This window comes from Chlorocebus sabaeus, chromosome 22 (genome assembly GCF_047675955.1).
Source record: "Chlorocebus sabaeus isolate Y175 chromosome 22, mChlSab1.0.hap1, whole genome shotgun sequence".
In the NCBI taxonomy this organism is placed as follows: Eukaryota; Metazoa; Chordata; class Mammalia; order Primates; family Cercopithecidae; genus Chlorocebus; species Chlorocebus sabaeus.
This window is the reverse complement of record NC_132925.1, coordinates 57,098,543-57,115,288: the sequence shown is the minus strand read 5'-3', so window position 1 is coordinate 57,115,288 and position 16,746 is coordinate 57,098,543. Positions and strand designations below refer to the sequence as shown.

The 16,746-nt window shown below is 37.7% G+C and overlaps 1 protein-coding gene across 3 annotated transcripts in view; it reads left to right on the top strand.

Annotated features, from left to right (window-relative positions):
- The window catches only part of GRM7 (glutamate metabotropic receptor 7), an 899,796-nt gene that overhangs the window by 597,148 nt on the left and 285,902 nt on the right, over positions 1–16,746 (top strand). For all 3 annotated transcript variants that reach the window (XM_007985083.3, XM_073009908.1, XM_073009909.1), the window contains exons 6-7: positions 638–838; positions 9,617–9,756. In XM_007985083.3, coding sequence (XP_007983274.1) covers positions 638–838; positions 9,617–9,756 — 341 coding nt within the window. The remainder of the gene's footprint in view (positions 1–637; positions 839–9,616; positions 9,757–16,746) is intronic.

The following is a 16,746-nucleotide window of genomic DNA, read 5'->3' as shown; positions in this document are numbered from 1 at the left end:
AAAGGAGACATTGAGCTTTGCACCTGATGGAAAATGGTAGGAGGCATAAATAGGCCATTGGTGGGGTGTTTGAAACTCTTCAGTATTTCACAGGTAGAACTGCTAGAATTTATTAGACTTACATATGTGAGAGCAGGGACTGTGAAAGAGAAGAGAAAGAAAACTGACATCAGTGTTTCTAGCCTGAGCATCTGAATCTCCAGTAATACTAACAATTGAGACAAGCGACAATTGAGACGGTACAATAGGTATGTAGAAGGTAATGAGTTCAGGTGTGGAATTTAGTTTGTTTTCTGTCATTATCCATTTGGTCTTTCTAGAATAAGCAAGCTTTTTAGACTTGGGTGTGGCAACCCAGCTTCTAATCTCAAAGATCCTTTTATTCTAAGGGACCACTGTATTTTGAATAGCAGGTAAGGTGTCACAAAGTAAAATACTACAAACTATTAGAGAAACCTAACGTGGTAGCTGGATATGGATACCAGCTGGCTATCACATGGTAGGCAAATGTGGCTTGAATTACTGTAGTTGTCGAAGCAGTGTTTTCTTTAAGCATAATTGAAAATTTACTTTTAAATTTAGACATTCTACTCAATGCCAATTTGTGTGTGTGTGTGTTTCTTGTTTTAATGTGCAGGACAGGAGAGAATTGGAAAAGATTCCAACTATGAGCAGGAGGGTAAAGTCCAGTTCGTGATTGACGCGGTCTATGCTATGGCTCATGCCCTTCACCACATGAACAAGGATCTCTGCGCTGACTACCGGGGTGTCTGTCCAGAGATGGAGCAAGCTGGAGGCAAGAAGTTGCTGAAGTATATCCGCAATGTTAACTTCAATGGTGAGTCTCCAAAAATCCATCCTTTTTGGAATCCTAAGTGTTGGCATTCTGTTTCATAAGTTTTAAATTTTTATTATGATTTGCTTTAAAATATGTGTCAAAACTTGCTTGATTATAAAACTTTAAATGACTGAATCAATGCATGAATGAGCAAATGAATGGAAGAATGAATTACAATATATTTGGGGGTTATGGTTTGGTCTCATTTTCTTGAAATAGAGATTTTTTTTTTTTGCACACAGCCAAATTCTTCTTTGGTGAATTTAGGTGGGTATGGGATGGAAGAGGAAGGGAAAGGAGCAGTTGCTGTAGGTACCTCTGAATATGGAAAAACTGAAGCCATTTTTCCTCTGCTCACATACCACAACAAGAATTCACACAGAAGACTTCCATGACCAAATGTCAGGGGAGAGGTTTCCCCACACACCAAGCTAGCAATAAATTCTGCAGTGGACATAAGCTGAGTGTCCTCTACTTCAATTCCTACATGATGTATCTGGCATGCTGTCAAGCCCCACAAGTTGGAGGCTTGGTTCCTAAGACTCCTCCCCTTGCTACTTCCAATGACAGTGGCAAACCCTAGGTTGCTTTGTCTGTACTTCCAAATGGGCTGCTATAAACGTTAGTTTTCACAATCCTCTCCTCAGGTTTGATTAATTTCCTAGAGCAACTCACAGAACTCAGTAAAACACTTACTTAAGTCTATGACAAAGGGTATTTTAAAGGATACAAATAAACCTCCAGATGAAGAGATCCATAGGGCAAGGTCTGAAGGGGTCCTGAGAGTGGGAGCTTCTGTCCCCATGGAGTTGGGGTGTGCTGGCCTCCCCTGCACACAGATGAGTTATTGCTTACCTTCCTGTCAGCCTCCATGTGTTCAGCTCTCTGAACCTTGTCCTCTTGGGTCTTTTATGAAGATTTCATTGAATAGGCATGATCGACAACCGTGAAGAAATGTGAATGGACACAAAGGATATACTCTAATACTAATAGGCTAAGCAGTGATACCCAGCGAGACCTGTCTGTCCACATCCTTCTTGGTCTATCTGTGCAGCATTTCTTCCTCCAGGGTATGGGACAGGACCATTCTAAAATGAGGGTCTGATGGCCTGTTAACAGAAAGGTGGAGGAAGGTTAGAATCCTACCTTAGGCTGGTAGAAGGAGGGCAGGAGAAGTTTGGAAAGAGAAATTGTTTTCTGAGACCTAAAGTGCTCCAACATTATAACAAAGGTTATGGTAATTACGGGCCAAGAACCATAAATGAAAAGCTACACACACACACACACACACACACACACTCTTATAAACTAACATCACAATACTCAAGTTAATAGAAGTAATGTTTGTAATTTGCCACATCAACCATATTTCAAGTTTTAAACTTATTTCTCCAAGTACAAAACTCTTTTATAAATTGATAGGTTACCTAAAATATGTGGGTAGAGATAGGTGAAAAAATGCGCCAATAGGATAAAAGGAATAGGAGGAAGCACACTCTGAGAATATCTATTTGAATAGTCTCGACTCTTACAACATCTTAATGTTTCACATGCCAAGAATTAAATAAGTATACTGGAATGTATGAGCAATGCAACATTCGACACGGACAGTAACAAATTATCTTACAAATTACATAACTAAAGTGAAGGAGGGTGAGGAAGAAATCATGAATGCAAGTAATTTTGGAAAATAGTATTTGACTATATAAGGCTGAAGACAAAAGTAGCTGTACACGTACATTGGACAATATCTAGTAAATCTGTGTTTTTTCCACAATTCTGAAGCTAATCTATGTATATAATAAGACTGAGAAAATAATTATATATATTGTGAATAATGAGAGCCAGTTTTCTCATTATCTAAGATAGAAACCACTAATAAGGAATGAGGGAAATCTAGAATGAACCCTGTTGTGTTGAATTATAATATGTATGGTTTTTAATAAACATGCAATGGGTAAATATAGAAGTAAATTTTATATGTGTATTATATATACCAATTCTGCCTGGCTCTGTTCCCTGAGAGGGCCTGAGAGCAATGATACACAGGTAAAAATGAACACATCTAGCACACAGATATTAATTATAAATACCATTGTTAAATTAAAAAGGTAGAAGAACCCTTAAAGAGTGGTTGGGGCCATTCTTTAAGGTCCTGGGGCAGGGAAAGCCCAAAATAAGCTTGAAGCATGCTGTGCCAGAATACAAGAAAGTTCTCAAAAACTGAAGGGGTCATGTTGAAAGGGCACAGAAACCAAATTGGAAGAGATCCCATTGGCCAACTCTGGGATCCCAGTGGATTATAACTCATAAAATAACATAAATAACCATGAGTCCATACTGATATCAATAAACACTTGAACTGATTAAACAAAAGCAAGAGAATAGGCAGTATGATGGAATAAAGTTTAGATGGAAATACAGAGTTGCCTTTTAGTAAAGACCTAAGTAGTAATTTTTTTAGGCAAGAATCATGGGATGCTAAAAGTATGGGGTTACAGTATGATGAGAAACAAGATATTTGCATAGCGTCAAAGTACCTTCCATCAAGATATATATGAATAACCAAAAAGAAAATAGTAGCTCTGTAGTGGAGAAAACTGGGAGATAGCACGTAAAACAGGTGATCAAGGTGGACATCATCACTAATGAGACTTATGAACATCGTGTGCCTTTTGATACGATACAGTGGCACGATTACAGCATCACTTCTGAGGTTTTACTGCCGAAAAGTATACCTTAAACCTAATTTTAAGGAAACATCAAACAAATCCAAATTAAAAGATGTTTTATAAAATCACTGGTAAGTACTTTTCTAAAGTGTCCAGGAGAATAATAGATAAAGGAACTGTTTCTGACTCAAAGAGACCAAGGAAGTATTACTATCAAATGTAATGTGGAAATGTTAATTAATCCTATGCTAGAGAAAACACTAATGGGAAGGTGGAGGAATTTTAATAACATTTCCAGATTAGTTTCAATAGTATTCTATCAGTGTTAATTTCCTGGTTTGGATATAGTATAGTTTTTAAAAACTCTTTACTTTTTTCTCTTAATAACAACTCATTTAAAACCACAGCATGGTGTCAGTCTTTCAGGAGTTACCTAGTATCTGAATGAAGAGGAGCCACATTCAATATGGGGATCAATAGTTTCCTACTTTAGATGGAGAGAAAGAAGGTCAACTACAAGTTATGTTCTTTCTGTATTTTTTTCTTGATGTTACAGAATCTCCTAATATTTGTATAACCAATTTTCCCAGAGTCAAACAAATATAAATTTTATTTTTTTCAAGCATCATATTTCATATGCTGAGGTCAATTTCTGGACTTTTTATTCTGGTTCATGGATATGTGTGACCATTCTTACACTAGCGACAAAAATAAAATTTGTTTGGTAAGTTTTCTTGATGGTTCTTCCCTGATTCTTCTTTTAGAGAATGATTATAGACCCATTTTGTCAAGAGGGGATTGTCTGTTGACAAGCCAGAATAGCTGAGCTATTCATAGGGCTTATGTTTATTAAGTGGTTATTGTGTGCCCGAAACTGCTAAACGTTTTATGCATTGGCTTATTTTATCTTTAAAACATCATAATGGTTTAGGATGCTATTTTTTTCTTTTCTTTTCTTTTCTTTTCTTTTTTTTTTTTTTTACAGATAAGAAAACTGATTCATGGGGAACTTAAGAATTACGATGTTCAAATCCATACAGCTAGGTAGCGATGATGTTATACTTGAGACACAGGACGACTAAGTCCACAATCTGCTTCCTTGAATGTTATTCAAGTTGCTGAGAGCAAGGGCTCCCTGCATCATTCCTGCTGCCTCCTCTTAGATCTGAGGTCACATGGGAATTTCAGGAAGGGCTAATTTTTTCTCTTTTTGTTTTTTTGGTTTTTTGGGTTTTTTTTGTTTTTTGGTCATCATTGTAATCATACTCTATGGTCAACAAAATCTTCTTTCTCTGAGGATATCTTTATCTTCCATATGATAGCTAAGAGACTTCTGGCTCCTAAGACACTGCAGTACTCATGGATGACAAGGCTCAAAAGTTTTGTAAAGCAAAGAAACTGTGCTAAATTTAATCAGTGGGTCCTATGTCACTTTAAGTGAGCAAAGGTAGAGGGGAAAAGAACTTGACATGTTTTACTCATTCAATTTTCTGACTTTTGGTTAAAAAATCAAATCTTAGAGAAAAAATATTTGTCCAAGACTCCATAGCTAGCAAAGGACAGAGACAGATCTAGAACTCAAGTCTTTTTCCAATCCATTGTGAAAAATCTAAACTTTATTTTGCATATTTTAGGAGGATTTTGATTTTTCTTTGTCTCAGTAAGCTTGAGATTATGTTTCACAGTTACTTGAGTACAAAGTTTGCTGTATAGATAGGAGTTTTGTTAATGGCAGAATATAATTTAACAGTTCTGGTCTTCGTATTTGCCAAAGTAGCAATTTAAAAAATGATAATATCGTACCCTAAAGGTGTTTGATACAGTTTCATCAAGTATTTAGCCTCCTCTTATGCATTGAGGAAAGAAATGGGTAAGTTATCATGCCTAGATATTTTTCCTGCAACCCAAATCCATGCAAAGTCCCAAGCCTAAATTCATTTTAGTTACTTTTATGTTGGCCCATCCAACCATATGGCAATACTTATAAATATAAACTTAACAAATTTGGTGTCTTGATTATAAAATCTCAAAAATAGCTATAGAATGAAGGATTTCATCTGAAGCATGTCTGTACTTCAATTTACTAGTTTCTAGAAAACAAATTGGAGTAGGTTATATTTTGTAGAGATGGCAGATCTCACATGCTCTTTTTGCAATATGATGTTAACTTTCCTTCATCAAGAGGTGAGATCTATTTTTCCTCCCTTTGAGTGAGCCTGTGATTAATTTGGAAGTAGCACTGTGACTTCTAAGGCAAAATAGTTTTGTCGGAACATTTGGACTATGAGCATGGGTACCATGCTGGGAGGAAGCCTAGATGACCCACTGACAGGCCACGTGTAGCCACATGTTCTGGCTACAACCCCAGCTGAGGGTCCCACCTGTTAGCTAATATCAACTGTCAGACATGAGAGCCTCAAGTTGCCCCAGCTGACATGAGTGGACCAGAGAGCTGCTGTCCCCACAGAGCTCTGACCAAATTATGAAATAAGTGTTGTCACTGTTTTGAGTACTAATATTCAGAGTGGTTTCTTGGGCAGAAAGAGATAACAGGAACCCCGAACAAATGTCACGTTCCTGGAATCTGTGCATGGTTTGGTAAAATGAGAACAGAAAATGTGTCAGGTAAATACGTTGATGCAGAAGACTGTTTTATTATCTGGGCTATCTGAGTCTCTATTCCTTCTCTGTCCAAGAAGAAAGAAATTCAGAGACTCTCATCCAGTAGGGGAGATTTCAGACTTCAGTACAATCTGTTATCTGTCCTTTACTGTCTGTTACCCATCTTGTCAGGTGACTCTATTTCTTTTGCCCTGGTGTGCCTGCATCTTGGCTCTAATGCCTTGTGGGCATCTCTGTGGGGAATCATTTCCCCATTGGTGAATTCTTTATCTCCTCTGGACCTTTTTAAAATATAGAGTTCATTGAACACAATGCTTCTTATTCTCTTTTGAGAAGTTCATGGATGCTGTTAAAAAGGAGATGTGGGGATTAAAAAACTGGAAATAATAAGACAGCTGCATTAGAGAATCCATCAAAAAGGTCAAAGCCACACAATGTGCTATTACAAGTCATCACTTAGATAAAGTATTCAGCTCTTCTGCCTTAATTTTTTTAAACCGGAACTTTAATGAGAATGGAAAGGGCATGACAAGACCATTTCTTCTAACAAAGATTGCAAGAAGGGAGAAAGATTAGGTGATGGGGCCCATTCTGATGAATATGTAGCTGGTGCACTTGAGTTCCTCTGGAGCCCCACGCCTGCAATATTCTTCCTCTCTCTTCTCAAAGACTATGAAAAACTCAAATAGTACTGTTTAATGAATAGAAGCTGTAGAATTACAGCAAAGCACAACATGAATCCTACTATCCAATGTGAAAGAAAAAGGTGAGTATCTGAATAATAATGTCTTCGTGCAAACTGACAGGATGCTCATTTCTTTGCTAATAACATGTAAAATCCAGATTTTATTTCTTTTTCTTAGATACTCGCAAGGCTTGTTGAAATCAGAAATCCAATATTAAAAATCTTTTGTTGTTATTGATGTTTTTGTTGTCATTATTTTCTCCCTATATTGGAAAGACTTGTGTAGGTTCTTACACACAGCAGGTTTAAGAGATCTCTATTATGATAAAGTGGGTGTCTTTGTGGTCTATGGGGGTAGTGTCTAGGTAAAAGACAGAAAAAAAATTGAAATGGTGATTTGGCCACACACAGATTCAGCTGTTGACTCAAATTGGCTGGACCAAAGCAGTGTTGCTCATAGGAGATCAGTGTCCACTCCCAGAGCTCCAGCTTGCTGTTTGGAAAATAAAAAATGTTTATAGTGATGGAGAAATTTAAATTAGATACCAGTTAGGTATGAGCACTTAGCCAGCAGGTGGGGAGCAGAGAGGGAGGAAGGAACTAGTGTGCCAAAGTCTTTATTGGGGTTCAGGGCTTGTATTAATCCAAGACATGCCCAATACTGTGTAATTTATAAAGAAAAAGAAGTTTAATGTACTCACAGTCTCATGAAGCTGGGGAAGCCTCACAATTATGGTGGAAGACGAAAGGCATGTCTTTACATGGTGGCAGGCAAGAGAGAATGAGAGCCAAGCAAAAGGGGAACCCCTCTTAAAGTCATCAGATCTGATGAGACTCATTCACCACCACAAGAACAGTATGGGCGAAACTGCCTGCATGATTCAATTATGTCCCACTGAGTCCCTCCCACAACACATGAGAATTATGGGAGCTACTTGTCAAGATGAGATTTGAGTGGGGACACAGCCAAACCATATCAGGGAATTACCTAGGTATGTTTCCTGTGACAGAGTTGGATTTGTTAACTTGAAGAGTGTGTGAGTATAAGCAAGGGAACTCTGTAAGCTCGTTCTTGGTAGTTCCAGGAGCAGAGTAAGCCACTCAAGTTGTTCAGGTTGTAGAGCCTTGTTTGTCTAGAACACAAAAACAGGAAATGGGTGAAGACTATCTTCAAATATGTAGAGCAAGGATGACAAGAGAGAGACAGGATGAGATTGATACCGAGGCAATTCGAATATTCATATTCAAATGAGAGTTATGGCAGCATCTTAACCAGATAGGGAAAAATATGCTTAAAATAGTTAAAAAAAAAAAAAAAAAAAAAAAAAAAAACCAAACCTTGAGGAAGCAGCCATGATGTTGAGAATATCCCCACACAAACAACTAACTCAACACAAGAATGACACTAAAATATGTGTTCAATAGATGGTAATGATTTTTAATAGTTTTTATAATTGTTTAATTTGCTTATGCCTCAAAACCAGACATAACAATGCTTTCAGCTCCCCAGACAAATGTATTTTTCATTGCACCAAAGTTGCCCTCTTCTAACTGGTATCTAATTTTAATTTCTCTGTCACTATAAATTTTTTTTTTCTTTTTTCTTTTTTTTCCCCCAAACAGCAAGCTGGGTCTCACATTGGGAGAGGACACTGATATTCTTGGAGCAGCATTGCTTTGGTGCCGCCAAATTTGGGTCAATGGCTGAAACTGTATGTGGCCAAAGAACCATTTCAGTTTGTAAATGGCAGGAAATAGAGCATTGATTTCTGCTGGGAATATTGGTCCAGTATTAGCTTATAGACAGATAGCAGTCATATATTATGTTATCATGTGGCCAGTGGTAATTTTTCCCAGTTCCAGAGGATCAGGAAAGAAACAGAACTCAGTTACTGAATGTTTTGTGATTCTTTTGTAACTATTGCTGAAACTAACCAAAACTCATGTCTTGCGTTATTTGTATACTGTTTTCCAGTTGTTCTATGTGGTTAATATTAAGGAATCTTTACTTATCCAACCATATACACTTATATATTGAGTATGGATGGATAGATACAGATGTAGATATAGGTATATATGCTTAATAAATATATTGGTTCTTTAAAATTAACTCCAAAGTCTAATTCTACCAAAATAATTGATTGTGTCTTAAGATAGACATTTTAAGAAGATCCAAATGAGAAATTGAGAAAGAAACCATTATTTATTTTAAATAAATAAACATGGCCTGCCAAACACACTGCTAGACGTTTTACCCTGTTAATTATATAAATTAGAAATAACCAGCAAAAATATTTAAAATAGAATGAGTAGAAAAATACATTTAAATACATTTTTCTTATTTACTTCTTGTTTTCTAAATAGCATTTCTCTTTTAATATTAATTTGTTATTTTTGAAATTGTTTGACCACAATTTAGTGTTAGATGGAAACTAAAATAATAGTCAAAATCATCATCATCAGGAGCATAGTAAACTTAAGGCTGTCTCTTAAAAATAATGCATGTAGTTTTTATTCCTCAGAAAGGGGAAAATACTAGAATAAAATATTAAGAAATATTGAGAAACAGTGAAACTATTCAAAAGGGGAAGTTGTCTTTCACCTTCCATAATTAAAATTCATAGGCCATAGTGATAAATTGCCTATGAATTCCAGGGGCCGTTTTGGGGGACCGGTTAAAGGGGATATCTACTAACTACCTTGCTCCTCAACAAGTCTCTAGCCTGTCACCCGTAGTACAAGAGATATAAGGAATCTTGTTTAACTTTAGAATCTTTCATTTTTTTCTGTCTTCCTTAGGTAGTGCTGGCACTCCAGTGATGTTTAACAAGAACGGGGATGCACCTGGCCGTTATGACATCTTTCAGTACCAGACCACAAACACCAGCAACCCGGGTTACCGTCTGATCGGGCAGTGGACAGACGAACTTCAGCTCAATGTGAGTTCTGCCTGCTTCCCTTCTTCCCTTGTTGAGATGAATGAACAGACTTTTAATTTGCTCAGTTATACAAATGATTCTTGTTTAATGTTTGTGTGCATATACAAGTGGGCATGCAATTTGTTGTGGGCATCAAGAGGAACTGATATCCAATAATAATGATGGTGATGATGATGATGGGAAATGTGCATTGAGTTTTGTGTATTATATTCATCACTTGTGCGAATTATCTCATTTAATCTGAGATGGAGTTACTTAGCAAACAGGTTACTACTTAACAATTTCACAAGATCCTTCTCTTGGTTAAACTTTTTATTTCTTCTGCCTCCCCCAATTCCTTGCTTCCTTTTTCTTCTTTATTTGGTGGTACTGATTTTTTAAATAGTATTTTGAGACATTTGAGTGTATCACTTTATGTGAGATTTATAATGGGATTATCTGAGTAATTGCAGTGCTTCCCATTTCTGTAACCTCTCCCACTTTCTATAAAACGTGACCTTAAGTAAGCAGCCACTTCCTTTCACGAGATTATATCAAATCCATCAGCCAATGCCCCAGCTCTAAAACAATCAAAAAATTCTCTCTTAGCCTTTTTGTTCTATTCAGACTTTGAAATAATTGGATAAGACTCATCCACATTGGGGAGGGTAATTTGCTTTACTCACCTCCTGATTCAAATCTTCATCTAATCCAGAAACCTCACAGACACACTTAGAATGTTCGACCAACTATCAGGGCACTCCATGGCAAAGTAGAACATAAGATTAACCATCACAGTCTCTATCCTAGAAAATTCCTTTAATGTCTTTTGTAAAGCGATAAATTATGCCATTAGCCTTTATTAGTCTATAACTCAGGAAGTACTTTTTGAATTATTGAGAACAAGGCTTCTTGGGTGTGGAAAGCAAACCCATTTCTTGGGAAGTGGAAGGTTATGTTGTGGTTTCTAAGAAGAAAGGGTTGTTCACATAGGGAGGGCTGAAGCCACTACAGGTCAATGACCTCATTTACACATAGCCTTAGCCTAGACCTGCTTTTGCACCTGTCCAGTTCTCCCCATCGTGACATGCACCATACACATGAACTGGCACTAAAATTGGGTCCAAAGGATTATGCTCTGGCATCCAGGAATGATTGGAATCAACAGGTACCATCCATGGCTTACATAAATGCAAACGGCCAAGATCAAAAGAGAAGCTAAGGTTATTCTGAATCCAAGGCACACTAAACTTGCAAGTAAAAGGAGAAAATAAAAACAACACAAACAAAAACCTAAAAGGTAAACTCAAGGGGTAGTAATCAAAAGTAGAATTAAAGCAGCATAACCTGGATGACACACTCAAAGTGTGTTTTTTTGGGTGCTGCCATGTGATATGAAGATGGTTCTGCCAAAACTAAAGGTAGAGAATCAAGGTCTTTGGTGCATAGGTGAAGTGCTCAGGGCTTATTGTAAGACCCAGTGGATTAAATAGGTTCATTAATCTTTACCAGCATAAACCCTGCACTCTTGTTAAATTTCTGGCACATATAATTTGTCCAATATCCATAAGAGTTCCCAAGTAGCATTCACCAACTTCAGATGGGATCTTACATGGGGGTTCTTAAGCACACTATTTTAAGAACAAACATTAACACTGGTTTATTTTCATTTGTTTGGTTTGTATTTTATCCTTTATAGGAATTGCATTTGATTAGCTATTCAGCAAGTTTTTGTTGCTTCTTTGGTTTTGGTTTTAAATAGCTATCAAGTTAGAAGCACTGCACGAGTCATATGCGTAGGTACACAGTGAAGATGAAACAAATGTGGTCCCTGTTCTTGCACAATTCAGCATCTAGGATGGAGTTACATGGTACACAGCAAGCAGATATGTACATGGAAATACTGAAGTATGATAATGGAAAAGGTGGTAGATAGGATAATGGAGGTGAAAAGGAAGGACTTACTACAAGAGAAGCCAGCAATGTGAAAACTAGAGTGACCAGCAGGCCAGATGGCTGATGTGGTGATGATTTAATCAGCAAGGGAAATGAGAGGAAGGGGAAGAGGAGATGTTAGAGCAATAGGTAAGAGCCATATTCATGCAACCCCTTGTGTGTCATGATACATTTTAAACATTTTATTCTGAGTGCATTTAAAAGCCACTAAGAAGTACTAAGCAAGGAAGTGAGGGAGTGGCTGCATCCAATTTGGGAATAAAATTACTTTGGCTGCTGGGAAGATAATGGAGGGGGCAAAAGTAGCAGCAGAAAGACCAATTATGAGTGTATTGCAGGTGTCTAGCTAGAATAGGGTGGCTAAGTGAGGTGGTTCTCAAACTTCAGTGTGCATCAGAGCCATCTGGAAGGCTTGTACCAGCACATATTACCCAGCCCTGCTCTCAGATAACTTGATTCAGAAGAACTAGAGGTGTGGGAAACCTGAATATTTGCTTTTTATCAGAAGTCATTGGGCAATGTTGATGTCCCTTTGAGGACCACTGGCTCAGGGACATGTGTGATAGTGAAGATGAAGCCAAATGAACGGGATACGTATGTAACATGAGGCACTGTGTGGATGATGGTAACACATGAGATGAGGGAGGCTGCTGGGAGTAGAAGGGAGAAAATCAAGCATCCCAATTGGGATTCTTATATATGTGAGACTTCTTAAATATACTACCGCCAAAATGAAATTGATATAGGTCTGAAGCTCAGACAACAGTTGTGAGTCATAATTATAAAACAATGTAAACTGTTACCCTATAAATGGTCTTTAAATCCATTACGAAGAGAGTAAGAAAAAAGCAGAGACCCCAAGCCCTTGAAAACCTCATAGAAAATGACACAATTCCAGCCGGGCGCAGTGGCTCATGCCTGTAATGCCAACACTTTGGGAGGCTGAGGTGGGTAGACCATGAGGTCAGGAGTTTGAGACCAGCCTGGTCAGCATAATGAAATCCCGTCTCTACTAAAAATACAAAAAAAAATTAACTGAGCGTGGTGGTGCGCGCCTGTAATCCCAGCTACTTGGGAGACTGAGGCAGGAGAATCGCTTGAACGCAGGAAGCAGAGGTTGCAGTGAGCCGAGATCATGCCACTGCACTCCAGCCCTGGCAAGAGTGTGAGACTCCATCTCAAAAAAAAAAGGAAGAAAGAAAAGAAAAGAAAATGACGCAATTCCATTCCAACTGCTCCAAATACTCAGTTTAAAATATTCTGTTTAATTGGCCCAGAGATTTGGACTAACCATATATTTTCGATTTTTGTTTGGGTTTATGCTAGCTAAAACAGGGGTTCGTTCTTGGCTTGGAATTAAGTGAGAGCATTCTTTATTCTACTTTGTCATGCTAAGAGTGTTGTGTTAGGAAAAACAGGCACCCTCAGGTGGATGCAGTAGTTTATACTTGGTATTGCATGGGACCTAAAGGAGTGAATGACAACCATGAAGGGGGTCACTTTTAGGGGGATAAGAGGCTGGGTTTCAACTAATGTGGCTACTGAGATAACTGGACTTGGTAGGATGTCACCCTGTTGATACCTTTTAATGTGAAATTTAATTTAAATTGTGTTCAGGGGGATAAGAAAATAAAAGTTAAGTAGAGTACCCAGAGGGCACCCTACCCCTCTCACCTGGGGACCCAGAATCACAGCCCAGTTGTCGTATCCAATGGTTGGTTCCTCTCCAACATCATCCTGCCCTTGATGTTCCTTTTTCTGTAATTATTCTATTAAAGATTCTGTGAGAGTGGAATTTGGGCAAACAGTTTTGTAGGTTTGCTTTCCTCTAGTCAACAGAAAAAAATAAAGTATTTCAAGTAAAAAGTGTATGTCTCCTCACAAAGATTCATGGGTACTTTTTCAATTCTCAGTTTCATCATCCCAAGCAAATGAAATTTTCAAGGGCGGCTTTCTCTGTGGTCAGTAATTGCAAATGAATTTCTGGGCCAAGAAATCAGAGTTTTAGGTTCTTAGAATCTCAGCTCTGTAGATCAGACTGCTCTGCTGTTCTGTATGCAATTTCTGGAATTTAAGTGCTTAGCAGTGTGCTGTCTGCTGTAAAATGTCTCAGGTACCCTCACTATACTCTGTCTCCTATGTGGCCCAAGAGATGAATGCATGGTTAGCCACCAGGATATTTCTGCTGAACAAGAATTCTGTGGCAGGGAATCATAACCAACAAAACCATTCACTCTTCTGATTGTAACCTCTGTAGAAACAACCCTAATTTAATTTCTTAAGTTTGTATTCTACTCTCTAGAGATTGTATAAAATACTCTTCGTGGGGGAAAGAAGAAGGGACAATGCAACAAACGTGATTGCTTATCTGCAGTGTGTCAGGAGAGATGATAGCTCATGAAGATGTTAGAATAAATAAGGGACAGATCCATGCACTCCAAGTTCACAGTCTAGGGTAAGGACTCTGTAGTAGATATATGGCATTTTAGGGCTACAGACAGGCACTGGTTTAGAGACACCCACCACAAAGTTATATTTGAACTGGATCTTTTGAAGGTTAAGTAGTAGTTCCTTAGATGAAGTAGAAAAAAAATTGCTTTATAATAAATAATGCAGTAATATTTAAAAATTAGGGTAGGGAAATATTTCTGAAAAAAGGCAAGAAATGGAATGTGGATGCTTAAAAAAATTCTAAATTTATGTTGTAAGTAAAATATATTATGTGTGATAGAAACCATGATGGTTACTTTGTTGTCTTTTATTTATCTGAAATTAGGAAGTTCAGATATGTTAAAAATCTTAATTTTCCAAATAACTAAAATTGTCTAATATACCAAAATGTTAAAACATTTTTAGAAAAGAACTATTTTTAATAGTAGCTTCCTGCAGTGAACTGCATATTCTCTTAAATAGAATACTGAATGAAAGCTACTTCCTCTTTTCTGGATAACTGAAGTTCTACAAACCTCAATTTTCTGCCATTTGTTAAGATAGACCAACTTTCTGATATTCTGAGGTATATGGGGTTTCTTAACTTTTTCTGGTGATTTTGTTTTCTCTGTTGAACTTACACTTCACACCTAGAGACTAAAAGCTCCTTGAAGGTAGAATCCATGTTTTAGTCATGCTTGGATGCCTGTAAACACAGTACCTAGCACACAGTGTAGGCATTTATTATTTTTTGTTAATATATTTTGTTTATATATTAACAAAAATATATAAAATCACATATAATGAACATGTACTTCTTAAAATGATGGACATTATCTACAGCCACTCTTCCTCCTTCTGAGTAGAGCACCCAAGTTTCTCTCTGTTACCTGGGCTGGAGTGCAGTGGTGCGATATTGGCTCACTGCAACCTCCACCTCCCTCCTGCCTCAGCCTCCTGATTATCTGGGACTACAGGCGCGTGCCGCTACACCCAGCTACATTTTTGTATTTTTAGTAGAGATGGGATTTCACTGTGTTAGCCAGGATGGTCTTGATCTCCTGACCTCGTGATCAGTCCTCCTTGGCCTCCCAAAGTGCTGTGATTACAGGTGTGAGCCACTGCACCTGGCCCCAAGTTTCTCTTTTCCGCCATGTGGTTTGCCCTGGGTGTTTCCCAAGTCCAAGGGAGTCAACTAATTCAGTCTAAGCCAATCACTGTGGCCATAGTGATGGGGATGGGCACCCATACTATGTCTCTCTAATCAAGACATCACTGGATGTCTGCTGGCCAATCTGAGACACCAACATGCTCTTCTTGGAGGCAAAATGGCTCCTGGGGAGCCATTTTAAGACCACCATGTAGGAGCTTCAGGGAAGAGAAGTCAAAACTTGAAAACAAAAACTAGATCTAGGTCATATTGTTTGTGCCCTAGGAAATCCTTACCAGAAGCCATTCATAATGTTCTCTGGATTGTTTAGTTATCAATAAATTAAAACAATTTATGTGAGATACTCTTTGTTTACAATCTGATTCACCATAGTAATGAAAAATGGAAAAAATAAAATAGAATTGTTTTTTGTTTTAATGTGCCCAGGATGGAAAAGAAAAAAAAAAAAAAAAACTCTCTGTCACCCCTTATTAAGCAGAAATGTTTCAGTTCTTATTAAACTGAAGTGATTCAAATTAATTTCAAAAGTTGTAATGTTCGTTCCATATTGAATCTTTCACACTCGCTAGAATTTTGGCTGTCACAGACACTTAGGACATAAGACAAACAGTTGATTGCCAAAATCTATTTAATACAATTAAATATTTCCAAATCAATATGGACTTATACCTGCACCTGCCTATAAAACTGCTAATTGCTCTATTGTTTCGTAATTGCAACAGTAAAAATCTTACTGTACTCATAATTTACAATGTATTACATGAGGTATGTAATAGCAGTAATCAAGGCAATGTTGACAAAGAGAAAATATGTAAGGTGTCAAAATCTAGCACTTGCTCAGCTTCCATTTGAAGTCTTCTTTTATGGAACCACCTTTTTGCCCATCATAATTAACAGCTCTTTTCTTGTAATTTATAGTTTTATTGTTAGTAATTAGGACAATAGGCTTTAAAGCTGAACTGATTAAATGGATCTGAGTCTCAGTTCCACCATTACTAGCTGTAAAGCAGGTTTATGGTAGTACCTATTTCACTGAGTTATGGTCAGCATTACATGTAATAAAAAGTATATGTAACATGCTAAAAACAGTGCCTGGCATGTGGTAAATATTCAACAAATGTTAGCCATAACAGCAACAAAAATAACATTTCACATCCTTAGTTTGTCACATGATGATATGGTTTGCCTGTGTCCCCACTCAAATCTCATGAGGGAGGGAGCTGTAACATCCACATGTTGAGGGAGGGAGGTGACTGGGTCATTGGGGTGGTTTCCCACATGCTGTTCTCATGGCAGTCAGTTTTCATGAGATCTGATGGCTTTATACGTGTCTGGCATTTCTGCTGCTTTCACTTCTCTCTCATGCCACCATGCCAAGAAGGTCCTTGCTACCCTTTCATGACTGTAAATTTTCTGAGGCCTCTGTGGAACTATGAGTCCATTAAGCCTCTTTC